The sequence below is a fragment of the Xenopus laevis genome, chromosome 6S (genome assembly GCF_017654675.1).
Source record: "Xenopus laevis strain J_2021 chromosome 6S, Xenopus_laevis_v10.1, whole genome shotgun sequence".
Taxonomy (NCBI): domain Eukaryota; kingdom Metazoa; phylum Chordata; class Amphibia; order Anura; family Pipidae; genus Xenopus; species Xenopus laevis.
This window is the reverse complement of record NC_054382.1, coordinates 19,265,646-19,280,382: the sequence shown is the minus strand read 5'-3', so window position 1 is coordinate 19,280,382 and position 14,737 is coordinate 19,265,646. Positions and strand designations below refer to the sequence as shown.

At 40.2% G+C, this 14,737-nt stretch overlaps 1 protein-coding gene across 1 annotated transcript in view; it reads left to right on the top strand.

The window, feature by feature from the left end:
* Positions 1-2,964, top strand: part of LOC108719859 — a 41,571-nt gene extending 38,607 nt beyond the window's left edge. Inside the window, exons 3-6 of the mRNA XM_041567416.1 lie at positions 892-1,278; positions 1,404-1,614; positions 1,781-1,858; positions 2,495-2,964. Of these exons, the coding sequence (XP_041423350.1) occupies positions 892-1,278; positions 1,404-1,614; positions 1,781-1,858; positions 2,495-2,660 (842 nt within the window). The 3' untranslated portion in view covers positions 2,661-2,964. The remainder of the gene's footprint in view (positions 1-891; positions 1,279-1,403; positions 1,615-1,780; positions 1,859-2,494) is intronic.
* The last annotated feature ends 11,773 nt before the right edge of the window (positions 2,965-14,737 follow it).

Genomic DNA, 14,737 nt, shown 5'->3' with positions numbered 1-14,737 from the left:
CCCTATGTGTTTAAAACTCTAAGGGGCAAATTCACTAAGCAGCGAAAATGTGCTAGCGACGGCTTCGCCACACTTCGCCGCATTTCGCCAGACGAAGTTTCGCCAGGGCGCCGCTAATTCACTAAAATCCGAAGTTGCGCTCAGGGAGGCGAACGGTTGCGAAGTTGTGCTAGCGTTAATTCGTCAAGCAAAGCGAAGTTACGCTAGCGATGCCTAATTTGCATACGGCGCCAAGTTAAAGTACAATGGACGTATATGTAGCAGCAAATACATTACACTACACAAGCCTGGGAAAACTTCATAAGATAAAATAGAGTTGTTATTTTAACCTACACATGTGCCCACTGTATAGTTTAGGTGCCATATGTTAGGAAATGTAGGGGGGAAGGAGGGTAACCCCAAAAAATGTATGATCTTTTTCAGCCTATCAACCTTTAAAAAAGGAAAAGACGCCAGCAATTTTTGGGACTTAGAAAAAATGGCAACTTTTTTTGAAGCAATCCCTATCTACTCTATTGCACTTTGCCTGGCGCAAGAGGTAACGTTTAGTAAAATGCGTGAATTAGCGTAGTTACGTCCCATTCGCCATAGCACAACTTCGTCTGGCGTAAGGGTCCAAAGTAGCGCTAGAGTAGGTCCACTTCGCTAGCGAATTTACGCCAGCGCCCGTTAGTAAATCGGCGAAGTAACGAAATGACGTCACGCTGGCGAAATTCCGCTAGCGTTAGCCACTTCGCACTTTAGTGAATTTGACCCTAATTCTGTTACAATCTGTCAACCTTTATTGGCCAGTTAGATTGTAATCTATAAGGCCGAACCGCTTGCGTGTGACTATGGATAATGTTTAGAGACTGTAGCTGTAACTGTACAATGCTTTACTCTCTCTCTCAGTTAAGAAGATAAGAAATCTCAACTTGTTGCACCACCACCTGACTGTGAAGCCAAATACCCGGAGTCTTGTGCCCTGTAAATTTCTTCCAGTCCTTCCAATAGATGCAACAAAAATGACACTTGAATGGGGTAAAATCTCGAAGGATTCTGGACAATACACCCCTCTTATCATACTGAACAGCGATGGAGTCAAAACTTTCCCAGAGACAAGCAGGAAATATGATCTTTTTGTACCGCTTGTAAGCAAAGGAAACTGCACCTTAATTATCAGCCCCACTGATGCTACAGACAGCGGAGTGTATGAAGTGCTGATCACACTAGATGGGCAGTTGTATGAATCCCTTTCCAGAACCAGAATTACCGTTTCAGATCGAAAACAAACTTCCGGTGAGCTCTGCATTCATCATTTGTATTATTATGTCTAATGTTTATAATGTAAATCAGTTCAATGTATTACATTTCATATTTGTGACAATGGCAGCCTTCACTTACCCGTCTTTCTTTTTATACAGGTAAGACACGAAGATCAAAGTCCCGTGCAAATGTAATTCCAACAGAAAGTACTACAGCAAATGCAATGATCGATACAGCACCAACCCCGGTCACAAACAGCACGGAATTTTTTGCATTGCTACTGGAGAAACACGGGAGGGCGACAATTATCGGGGTGATGGTACTGCTATCAATCCTCATAATACCCGCCCTGATGGCACTGGTTGTATGGTAAGTCAGATAAACAAGTGACTCGTTTTCACAAATTTTACAAAATGTATTTTCCAGCATCCTTCCACTTTACTTAATTACAAATGTTTAGTTATAGTGTCCTATTAAAGAAGCTTCCAGCAACTTATTTATTTATTTATTTATTTATTTATTTATTTATTTACAGTTGTCGGTTTTGCTGTGCGGAAGACCCTGATGAGGATGAAGAAACCCCAAAAGAGAATAACCAAAGAGCAGCTCAAGGGTTTGTATCCTGTGCAGAATATTTTCATTAGTCCCTAAACCCTTTGTTTATATACATTTGTATCTAAGGGCAGAGACACACCCTGCAATTCGGAGAGATTAGTTGCCCGGCGACATCTCCCCGAACTACCTCCGCACCGGCTACAATGTAGATCACGGGGCGGGATGGCACTCTGATCGCTTCGTTTTCCGAAGTCGACTTTGGAAAATGAAGCACTCGGAGTGCCATCCCACCCAGCTGGAAGGCAGGGGAGGGAGTTCGGGGAGATTAGTCCCCTCTAAGAAGAGGAGATTTGTCACTGGGCAACTAATCTCTCCGAATTGCAGCGTGTGTCTCTGCCCTAACTGTGATAAAAACAGGGAGATTGTGTGGGGGCAGAATAAGCTTGCAAGATAGTATATGTCTAGTATCGGCCTTACAAGCATGAATTTATTAGAAAATGCTGTAAAACTTGATCTTTTTAGCAATATCGAATAGTTTAGCCAAGTTATTATTTCAGGTAAGCAGTTGATGATTATATTTTCTATAGAATCAAAGAAAGTTGTTTCTTTTAAACCAATATTGGGTTAGTTGTGTGATAAAAGCCCCTCTTATTCCTATGAGTATTAGAATATATTATCCTTTTTTTGTTTGCAGGGAGGCTAGTGTCCATTATGAGAATGAGACCCCAGCTCATGTAAATGTGACCTCTAGCGAGAAGAAAGAGGAAAATAAATCTGCTCCAGATGAAAGCAGTAGTGAGGAAGAGTCTCAAAATACAGAAACACCAATAACATCTAGTGAGACAGAAGAAAGTGCCTGATTGTGCCGAATGTGCAGCAAAGTCTTAAGTTGGAGCGTAAAATAAAGTAAAAAGAAGAAAAACTGATTTTATGAAAATAGTGTGCAAGAAAAAAGAGATCTTTACAGTCCCTGCATAATAATCAGTGAAAAAAAAATTATATTTCCTATGTTGAAGCTGATATATTTTTAGAATAAATAAAGTTAACATATGCAGAAAAGATTTTTGGAATATGGTTGTTTTATTTCAGCTTTTATTATTGGTGGTAAATGTGGAGTATTGGGGGAGTCTTGATGGATGTGTGTGACCCGTCTATCCTAAACAGAGAGAGCTTCTAGAGCCGTTTACTCTGATATGGTAAAGCATTCTGCAGAATAAATATAGAATTATAACTTGCACTATTGTGGCTAATCTATTGGCAATAAACTGCTTTGGTGTCTTTCCTTCTCCTTTAAACCTTCTTCCCAATTTTCTATCAATATAATCAACAAAAATGAAGTAGAAAAAAAATATTTTGAACAACATTTTCCACGAACATGTTTAAAATGGAGTATGGCTCATTTTGAGAATGAGACCCCAGCTCATGTAAATGTGACATCTAGCGAGAAAAGGAAAGAAAATCCGCTCCAGATGAAAGCAGTAGGGATGGGCGGATTTGACCCGTTTCGCTTCGCCAAAAATTCGCTGCCGGCGAAATATCGCCGACACCTATTAAAGTCTATGGGCGACAAATTTTTTTTTTTTTTTGACGGGCGTCTTTTTTTTTTGTCGCACGACACCATACAAGTCTATGCCCGTCAATTCTGCAGCGAAACAAGGCGAAAAATTTCGCCCATCCCTAGAAAGCAGTAGTGTGGAAGAGTCTCATAATACAGAAAAATCAACAACAATTAGTGAGACAAAAGAAAGTAGATGTAATTGCTCCTGTGTGCAGCAAAGTCTTAAGTTTCTGCGGTACATTGTTCCAACGCAACAATTTCAGAGGTGGCATCATGCCTGTTGATCTCTGTTAACTCTGCTATGGGCTTTAAAAGCAGCCCCCTAAAATACAGTATGACTGTGTTCCTTTCCCTTTCTAAATGGCCTGTTCTGAAGTTATCGCCAGGATTTCATCTGCAGTATGAAATAAGTCCAGACCACAGTGTCTAATTTGTTGGTAATGCTTAGAGTTTTATTTCATCAACAGGTGAATGCAAGTTGGTTGGTCTGTCCTGTTTATAATGATGTTGCCAGGTCTGGACTGGGAATCAAAAAGGCCCTGGCGTTTCAGGTATACAGAGGCCCAAACAGCCCCTCTGGCATTTGCCAGAACTCACAGATAGCCAGTCCGGGCCTGGATGTTGCCTTATACTTCCAACATCACCTTAGCATGTTCTTGTGAAAATGCCCTGTGATTTAGCTGAGATGAAATATATCTTTCAGTATCCATGTTTTATACAGGCAGATCAAGTTAAAAGTTTGTGATATAGGTTTACTAACCTCCGAAAATTCGCAAGCGACGGCTTTGCTCACATCGCAACACTTCGCCAGACGCAAATTCGCAAATTCACTAAAATGTGAAGTTGTATCCAGGGGGCCGAACGATGGCAAAGTTGCGCTAGCGTTACTGCGGCAAGCAAATCGAAGTTGTGCTAGCGTTGCCTCATTTGCATGTTCAATGGACGTATATGTTGCAGCAAATACACTACACTACACAAGCCCAGGAAACCTTAATAAATTAAAATAAAGTTGTTATATTGCCCTACACATGAGCCCAGTGTATAGTTTATGTGCCATATGTTAGGAAATGTAGGGGGGAAGCCGGATACCCCAAAAAATTCACGATCTTTTGCAGCCTATCACCCTGAAAAAAAAGAAAAGACGCCAGCGTTTTTTGGGACTTAGATTGGTCTGAGGTGGCGAAGGCAAGTCTGGCGCAAGAGGTAACGTTCAGTAAAATCCATAACTTAGTGAATTTGTGCAGTTACGTCCCTTTGCCAGAGAGCGTAGGTTAGGGAGCGAAGTAGCGGTAGAGTCTATCTCCTTGGCTAGGAAAGTTACGCCACCAACTGTTAGTAAATGGGCGAAGTAAATTAGCGCAGTTATGTCCCTTCGCCAGAGCGCAAATTTCGTTAGGGAGCGAAGTAGCGGTAGAATATCCTTGGCTAGAAAAGTTACGGCACCGACTGTTAGTAAATGGGCAAAGTTACAAAATGACGTCACGAGATGCTGGCAATTGCATTTCAGTGGGCTACCTATAAACATAATATAAAATATAATAATAGACAGTTATAGGATCTATTATCCAGAATGCTTTGGACTTGGATGGAATTTCTGCATAAGGGATCTTTCTGTAATTTGGATCTCCACACCTTGTCTGCTAAAATCATTTAAAGATTAAATAAACCCAATAGGATTGTTTTGCTACCAATATGGAATCAAGCAACCTACTTCGGGTCAAGTACAAGGTACTGTTTTATTTGATTACAGAGGATAAAAGAGATCATTTATAAAAATCCAAATTAATTGCTTAAAACTGAGTCCTATGGGAGATGGCATTCCTGTAATTTGGAGCTTTCTGGATAATGGGTTTCCACATAAAGGATCCCATGTCTAAAAACGTGTATTATTTGTTTGGGCATGTTTCCAAGGGCAAATTACCCTGCTCTAAAATCTACTTCCCTTCCCGTAGCAGTTGCACCCAGGATCCATCTGATCTCCAGTTATCTTTATGTCTGATTTGGTAACTCTCGGGAAACTGATGAGCTGGGTGATGGGCACTAATTAGCTAAGCCATGATGATTATGGAGCAGCAGGGAAATACATAAACGTTCTTCTGTGTATGATAATGCGTCTTTCTGTGCAATATAAGTTAGTGTATTACTTCTGTTCTATTTCTAGATTATATGGCAGGAAAACTTCAATTTTAATCACTGCATATTTCTAGTTTTTTTTCATCCTTAAAGCAATCACAGCAAAACCTAATGATCCTTGAAACATGTCAGCGACTGTGAATTATTTGGAGACATAACGTATTTCCACCAGTTAAATCAAGTGTTCAAGTTTTGGAATTAAGGGTCAGGTCATGCTCAGAAAACAATTTAAATACTAAGAGGGGAAATTACTTTGGATCTGTGCCTGGCTTCAAGTTCTTAAACACTGATTGAGTTAACTAAAAAGAACCTTATATATATAAAAATGAACTATATTATGTAATGCAGTGTGAGGAGGGCTTTTTTTGGGCCATTCTTGCCAGTATATGTGGTGGGCTAAGGAATTTTTTTTATAGGTTTATAGGTTGATAAAACTGCTGACCTAGACACGGGCACTCTGATGCCTATTTAAAAAATTCAAGGGGGTTATTAGTATTTTCAAAGGGGAAAACAAAAATTTTTTGCATGAAAAAAAACAACTCGAGATTCAATTGAGATTTATTATACCCCGATGCTGCTAAAAGTCCCAATAAAAAAAGAACTTCATCTCAAACCTGCCGAGGTCATGTAGAAGTCAATGGCAGATATCCCTTTTATAATTGGATGATATCATGCTCTGCGCTGGGTTTCATATGATAATCTGAATAATTCATGTTTTTGGGTGTCAAATCCAAAAAATTCTGACTTTTATAATTGGAAGATATCATGCTCTACGCTGGGTTTCATATAATAATCTGAATAATTCATGTTTTTGAGTGTCAAATCCAAAAATTTCGGACTTTTATAATTGGAAGATATCATGCTCTGCGCTGGGTTTCATATGATAACAGTGTCGGACTGGGCCGGCGGGACACCGGGAAAAAACCCGGTGGGCCCCGGCCCTCGTGGGCCCCCGCCGGCCCAGCCATGTTTCCTGATTGGGCTCCCCATAAAAAAAGTATCTGCTGCGCCGCCGCGCAGCGCAGGCACGCAGTGTGAAGGCGCTTGCGCAGGAGCGCACACCACTACAGCATTCGCGCACGCTGTACCAGCATTCGTTCAGGAGCGCTCAGATGGACATCTGACAAGCTAGGAGGGGGCCCCCGGTGACTGCCTTGAGGGGGCCTTCATGTGGCAGTCCCGGTGGGCCCCCATTACTCCAGTCCGACCCTGTATGATAATCTGAATAATTCATGTTTTTGGGTGTCAAATCCAAAAAATTCTGACTTTTATAATTGAAAGATATCATGCTCTGCGCTGGGTTTCATATGATAATCTGAATAATTCATGTTTTTGGGTGTCAAATCCAAAAATTTCTGACTTTTATAATTGGAAGATATCATGCTCTGCGCTGGGTTTCATATGATAATCTGAATAATTCATGTTTTTGGGTGTCAAATCCAAAAAATTCTGACTTTTATAATTGGAAGATATGCTCTGCGCTGGGTTTCATATGATAATCTGAATAATTCATGTTTTTGGGTGTCAAATCCAAAAAATTCTAACTTTTGTAATTGGAAGATATGCTCTGCGCTGGGTTTCATATGATAATCTGAATAATTCATGTTTTTGGGTGTCAAATCCAAAAAATTCTGACTTTTATAATTGGAAGATATCAAGCTCTGCGCTGGGTTTCATATGATAATCTGAATAATTCATGATTTTGGTTGTCAAATCCAAAAAATTCTAACTTCTGTAATTGGAAGATATCAAGCTCTGCGCTGGGTTTGTATGATAATCGGAATAACTCGTGTTTTTTGGGTGTCAAATCCGAAAAATTCGAATAATTCCATGATTTTTGAATTTTTCTAGTTATTTTATTGATAAATAAGGTCAAATTGCGGACGAGTTTGGTTGAATTAGTTTTAATAAAATGATAAAATTTTGCATTTAGTAAATAACACTCTAAGTAATGCAATCAGAGTAGAATAATAACAATATATATAACCAATATAGGGAAGTTTCATGCCCTATTCAAGAAATGTTCCCTCTCTGTGTGTTTAGGCTGTGCATCCCAAAACGTTTCCTATGTGCAACATAAATGCATTCCAGTGATGCTCGAACATGTTATATATTTTTATATTATATATACACTGTGTATATGTGTGTGTATATATAACCCTTTTTTGGAACACTTATTCAGTTTGGTGCAGTTGCTATGGCGATTAGGTGTCCTGAGCTTCTTTGCATGAAAGATACTGGGATCCTGGGATTTACATCGCAGTTCCTCCTAGTGGGCACTGAGGAATTACATCTCAGGGGAATTCTACCAGGGAAATAAAACACACACAGTTTGTAGTCACTGGGGGAAATTTACTAAAGGGTGAAGTGGCTGACGCTGGCGAAAATTCGCCAATTTACTAACAGTAGCTGGGGTAAAGTCACTGGTTTAATTGCGCCAAGGTGATAGACTGGCGCAACTTCGCGAAAGAGCGTTACTACGCAAATTCACTAAGTTTTTTACTGACCGTTACCGCTATCGCCAGACTTGCCTTCGCCACCTCAGACTAGACGAAGTGCAATAGAGTAGATAGGAGTTCCTCAAAAAAAGTTGAAAATTTTTCTAAGTCCCAAAAAACACTGGAGACTTTTCCTATTTAAAGGGTGATAGCCTGAAAAAGATTGTACATTTTTCTTTGGGGTACCATCCTTCCCCCCCTACATTTGCTAACATATGGCACATAAACTATACTGTGAGCACATGTGTAGGGCATTATAACAACTTTATATAATTTTATTAAGGTTCCCTGGCCTTGTGTAGTGTAATGTATTTGCTGCAGCATATTCGTCCATTGTACTTTAACTTCCCGCCGTATGCAAATTAGCCAACGCTAGCGTAACTTCGAACTGCTGAGCGTAATTTTGCTGGCGTAATTTTGCCAGCATTTGGTACCCTGTGCACAACTTCAGATCTTCGTTAATTAGCGTTGTCCAGACAAATTTACGCCTGGTGAAGTGTTGCGATGTGCACAAAGCCAGCGATGGCGAATTTTCGCCGGTTAGTGAATTTGCCCCATTGACTGTCTCTCTAACACAGTCCCAATCATACCAGTGGGGGTTAATGACCATACAGTTCAGTTTAAATGAAATGTCCCTTCCCGAGAGCTCCTATACCCCAGATAGCACTATCTTTTACCAAATTACCTCTCCCTTTGGATAGATATCCGCTGCCATGTGGCAGGTACACAAATATCTTGGGTGGCTCACTCACCAGGGTGCTCTCAGAGGCAGCCACACAAAAGATTACAGGCAGCTGTAAGATGCATAATTTAGGCACTGCTGTTATCCAGATGTTCACATATTGCAAACAGTGGCCTTCTTTACCAAGCTGCTGCGTGGTGCAAAATGAGAAATCTATGGTCCAGCACCCTGGACAGCAGCCAGTCACTATGATGAAGGTTTGCAATGCATTGTACAGTCATGAGACTCCGGAGACTCAGAAGACTCCAAAATATGGGAATGCCATTATCCATAGGTTCTTAGTCTGTTTACTGATTTCCATTATGGGAAATTATGGGAACTAAACTGCATATAGTTATCACAGTGGAACGATTTGTTTAGTAAACATGAGGACTGAAGTTGCAAATTGCGAAAAGATCCCTTATCTGGAAACCCCAGGCCCTAAACATTCCAGATAATGGATCCCATTGTTGTCATGACTTCTGCACTCCTTCCTACTACAGAAACCATTATTCATAGTGTGTGATTGTACTTCCACGCATGGGAAATCTGTGTCCACCAGATAATAGGGATGGGTGAATTGGACCCATTTCATCAAAAATTAGCCGTCGGCGAAATGTCGCAAGGTGAAATTTTTTTGACGCATGTCTATTTATTTTGACGCACAACACCCTACAAGTCTATGGGTGGCATTTTTTGGGCAAAACAAGGCAAAAAAATTAATTCACCCATCCCTACCAGATACTATTAAAGTGATGGTTCACCATTAAGTTTACATTTCATATGTTATCGAATAGCCAATCCTAAGAAACTTTTCAATTGGTCTTTATTATTTTTTTTCTGGCGTTTTTAATTATTTTCATTCTTCTTCTGGCTCTTCTCCAATTTTTCATTGGGGTCACTGACCCCAGCAGCCTAAAAAAAAACTATAGTTTTGTGAGGCTACACTTTTATTTTTCTAATCAGATCCTCTCCTAGTCATATACCTTTCTTATACAAACCACTCCCTGGTTGCTAAGGTCATTGGACCCTATCAACCAGATAATTGGTGAAATTCCTAACTGGATTGCTGCTGAACAAAAAGTGAAATAATTTAAATGACACAAATGATTAAAGTCCAAATTGTCTTAAAATAATAACTCTTTACATTATATTAACACTATGGTGAACAACCACTTTAATATGAAAACCGGCAATTGTAGTTCTACACCTACAGCATCTGAGACCACATATTATCTATCAATAGACAGATGTATATATCTATGGCTCTTCCAGCATTCTCTTACATTTAGTAGGGTTTCTTACAGTCCTTATTCTTTACATTCTATCCAGTCATTATTTTCTGCACCGGACAATTTCAGCTTTTAACATAAATGATAAAAGAGCACTTGAAAAGCTGAGCATTACTTGATGACATTCTCTTTCTCAAAGATATTGTTTGGAGAACGACAGGAGATGTTCCGCCAGCTGTATCTTTGCTATTCACAAATAAATTGCTGTTATTATTTATATGATGCTGCCTAGCGGCGCACTGGAGACAATAAATCAATAGATTAAAACATCGCCCTGCAGAAGTAAGCGGCTTGCTGATGTATGGCACTTCTCGGGCACCGTAGTTTGTCATTCAGGATGAAATGCAGAGCTGAACAAATCTTGCGACCAAGGGTTCTCTTTATCTTTGCTGGCACCGTGGGAGGCAACACACCCACAAGCTGTTTTGGATTGAAGCTTGTAATACTCATAGGTACTTATATTTTCTGTCCACCCCTGGCTAAAGCTCAGTGTCAATTTAGGTCCAGAGCTGTCCAAGGCCCCATTCTCAGGGGTGTCCAAAAGGTTCTACCAGTAGACCCTTAGCTGGTGATCAGAAGATCTCAAGACACTGTCAGCAACTTGTCTAAATCACCCTCCTGTTTCATGCTTTTCCTTTATATATTTATCTTAAGGTTACATAAGAAATAGTTGTTTGTTAAATAAAACGATATACGTTTTCTCATTAAACAATATTTAAGTAATTTTTTCCATGGAACAATAGAAATGCTTTTATGGGTGTAGATCATAACGGGACATTAGTAAAGTATGGGGGCTAGGTTTGCCACCTGGCCGGTATTTTGATTCCAATGTTATTAATAGGAAAAAAAGATAAATTTATAGGAAGGTCGGTATTTTTTCCAGAAAAGATGGCAACTCTAATGGGGGCTCCTGCTTGGCGACTGGTGCATGCACAAATATCCTACACCAATCACTGGAGAAGCAGGTACCCACCCTGGATTTAGCAATTAGCATGCCGCAGTGGGCTAGGTTCCCATGGGCTGTCCCAGGGTCAGACTGGACATTGGGGGGGCTCACGGGTTCCAAACCTCTGGGGCCCCCAGTGCGCAGTCCAACACATGCTGCCTCAGTTTGTTTTTGTGGGGGAGCCTGGCAGATCAGGAGAGGGGTCTGGGCCGGTAAGGGCCCATCAAGTTTTTTCTTGGTGTCCCGCCAGCCCAGTCCGACCCTGGACTGTCCCACCCAAAGCATCCACCCTAAGCACTGATAGCTGTATGCTAGCTATGGTATATCGCAGGTCAAGCAAACTTAGATTATTCATCACAAAGGTTTATCTTAGTGCAGCACAGTGTACTACATGTAAATATAGGTACCAATAATTTATATAAATAGAAACATATAGTGAGCCACCAGAGCAAAATATCAAGATAAAGCTAGCTCCATCTGTAGCACAAGTTTTTCCAACCCAGAAAGCACTAAATTAACTAAATCAGGTGTCTCGACCTTTTTTGGATTGGGGACCTGTTCAAAAAAATGTTTTTTTCTTGCAAGGACGGGGGGGGGGGGGGGTGGCGGGTGGGCGGTGTCGGTGGGCAGGGTCGGCGGGGTTGGTGGGGGTCGGCAACAAGTTTGGACGCGCCGGCGTCCAATTCGGTGTGCCTCGTTTTTGTGCACTGGGCATTGTGAGCAATAGGCTGGTTTTGCTTCCAATAGGGATTAATTGTACCTTAGTTTGGATCAAGAACAAGCTACTGTTTTATTATTAAAATGAAAAAGGAAAATGTTTTTAAAAATGTGGAATATGTGTTGTATAGAGCTATGTCTGTAGAAGTGCCTACAAATATTGATATGCCAATCTGTGATAATGGAACTGAAATTACGATTTGCACAATCATACATGTGTTAATATTATGCTTGTAAGAGTTTTACAGAAAATAAAATCTTTAAATAAAAAATTTTTTTGGATTATTTGGATAAAATGGAGTCATTCTGTAATTTGGAGCTTTCTGGATAAGGGGTTTCCGGATTACTGTTCCCATACCTATACAGGGTACACAGATCAGGGGGGTGATTAGTGATGTGTGGGTGGCACCATACCCCAACCCGCCCGTGCAAGACACTTCTATAGATCTGTGCCCGCTCCATCTCTGCATGTGTTGCCTGTCTGACAATATCAACGGTGACTCTGTCACTACTATTTGTTGGACAACACTTCTTTACAATTGCTGTCACGGCCAGAGCATTGTCTGATAACTTTAACTTTTATGGTTTTACTACTTTAACTTGAATGGTTAGTTGTAGGTCGGAAGATTGCAACGTACGATCATTCGCCAGATATGAGGCTAAAATCTGCACGTCTATGGCCAACTTAAAGGAGAACTAAAGCATAAAAAAGAGGTAGGCTAGAAATGTACATTGTGTTTTAAACTTCTGTACCAGCCCAAGGCAACCACAGTCCTTTAGCAGTACAGATCTGTGTCTCCAAAGATGCCCCAGTAGCTCCCCATCTTCTTTTCTGCTGATTCACTGCACATGCTCTGTGCTGCTGTCACTTACTGAGCTTAGGGACCCACTCACAATATACAGTACACATAGAATAGAAATGTCACAATATAAGGCTGATTAGTAATTAATACAGATAATTACTACATGGCAGCACAGAAACCAGTGCAATTAGCATCAGAATTTAATAATCAGCCCTGTAGCATCAGTTTATATTACAGACCAACCTCATTTTCTGCTGGATAATTAGTGACGAGCCCTAAGCTTAGCTTCTCAACAGCTGCTCAGAGCCCACTGAGCATGTGAGTGTCACAGACACTTTCCAAAATGGTGACCCCCTGTGACAAGTTTGAAGTCCTGGATCATTGCTGCTATTGAGAAGCAGAAACGTTATGCTGGTGCAATAAGTTCAATATATTTTTAGAAATATTCATTTTTAGGTTTTAGTTCTCCTTTAAGGTTGAAGGCAGGGAGAGTGGAAGAGAAAACTCAGCCTGAACCTGTAAATCCTGTGGGAATGTTGACCCGGGGGTAAACCCGTTGATCCTGCAGGTTTGTGACCTTCACATCACTAGTGTTGACGTTTCATTTATAATTAATAATCGCCATTAGGCTACTGAATACTAAAACTATTAGAGTAATTAATTATTGTCCAAATCATTTGCTTAAAAAAAGTTCAATTTAAGGGGTAAAAGGCTTTGGCACTGGCCTAGCCAAACGCCAGCAATTAATCCAAACACAAAAAAACGCCAATACCTTAGTATGCTGCAATAGGGGTGATCCCAATTTATTCCATGGTGCTATCAGACACTGCAGTTACAATCAGATTGGCGTTTTTTTGTGTTTGTTCAAATCATTTGCTTGCCCCTTCATTTTTATGTACTGTATTGGGGAAAAAAATGCAGTTAATCAGACATCATTAGGATCCTGCAATAACAAGCAGCCATTTGTTGTTTAAGAATTGTGGCCTGACACAATTTGTCATTGCAACATTTTAATGGTCATAATTCTGTTCAGTTTAATATGCTGTCACACTGAGAATAGGATGGGAGAGAGAATGAGAATACAGATAATTTAGTGCAAAAAACACCATCAATTAAGGATTTTCGATGTCGAAATGTTTTGAGCAAATAGTACAGAAACCGCCAATCCCAAAATAAGCCAATTGAATAAATGCGCTAGAATCCCCCATTTTTATACCATCATCATTCTGAAGATTTTGTCAAAAGGAAAAGAGAATGGCAAAACAAATGTAGAATTTGTAATGCCCAGGCTAATAGAATAAGCTGATTTCAAGCATCACAGGTGTGTAGGGGGGCCAATGAGGCCCTAACTAATAAGCAGGGATGGGTGAATTTGACCCGTTTCGTTTCGCCAAAAATTCGCCGCCGGCGAAATGTCGCCGATGCCCATTAAAGTCTATGGGCGTCAAAAAATGTTGCGTGTCTAATTTTTTTTTGGAAGCACTACGCCATATGGGCGTCATTTTTGTGGTGAAACAAGGCGAAAAAATTCGCCCATCCCTATTAATAAGCAATTTTAATATATTTTGGTAGAACAGGACTAAATTAAATCTGCTTTGGGGCCCAGTAATGTCTAGTTATGCAACTGGGAGTGACATTCTGAGACAATTTGCAGTTGGTTTTCATTTTGATTATTTGTGGTTTTTGAGTTATTTTGCTTTTTATTCAGCAGCTCTCCACTTTGCAGTTTCAGCAATCTGGTTGCTAGGGTTCAAATTACCCTAGCAACCATTGATTTGAACAATAGACTGGAATATAAGTAGGAGAGGACATGAAAGATGAGTCATACAAGTAGCAATAAAATTGTAGCTTTGCAGAGAAGTTTTTTATAGATGGGGTCAGTGACCCCGTTTAAAAGCTGAAAGAGTCAGAAGAAAAGCTGCTTAAAACTGGCCATTCTATAACATATGGGGAGGCACATTTATCAAGGGTCGGATTTCGAGGGTTAATAAACACTCGAATTCGACCCTCGAAGTAAAATCCTTCGAATTCGTATATCGAATTTGAAGGATTTTAGCGCAAATACTTTGATTGATTGATTGAATAAAAATCGTTCGATCTAACTATTTTAATCTATAGATCGAAGGATTTTTATTCGATCAAAAAAAACTTAGAAAAGTGCTGGGGATGGTCCCCATAGGCTAACATTGCACCTCGGTAGGTTTAAAGTGGCGAAGTATGAAGTCAAAGTATTTTTTAAAGAGACAGTACTTCGATTATCGAATGGTCG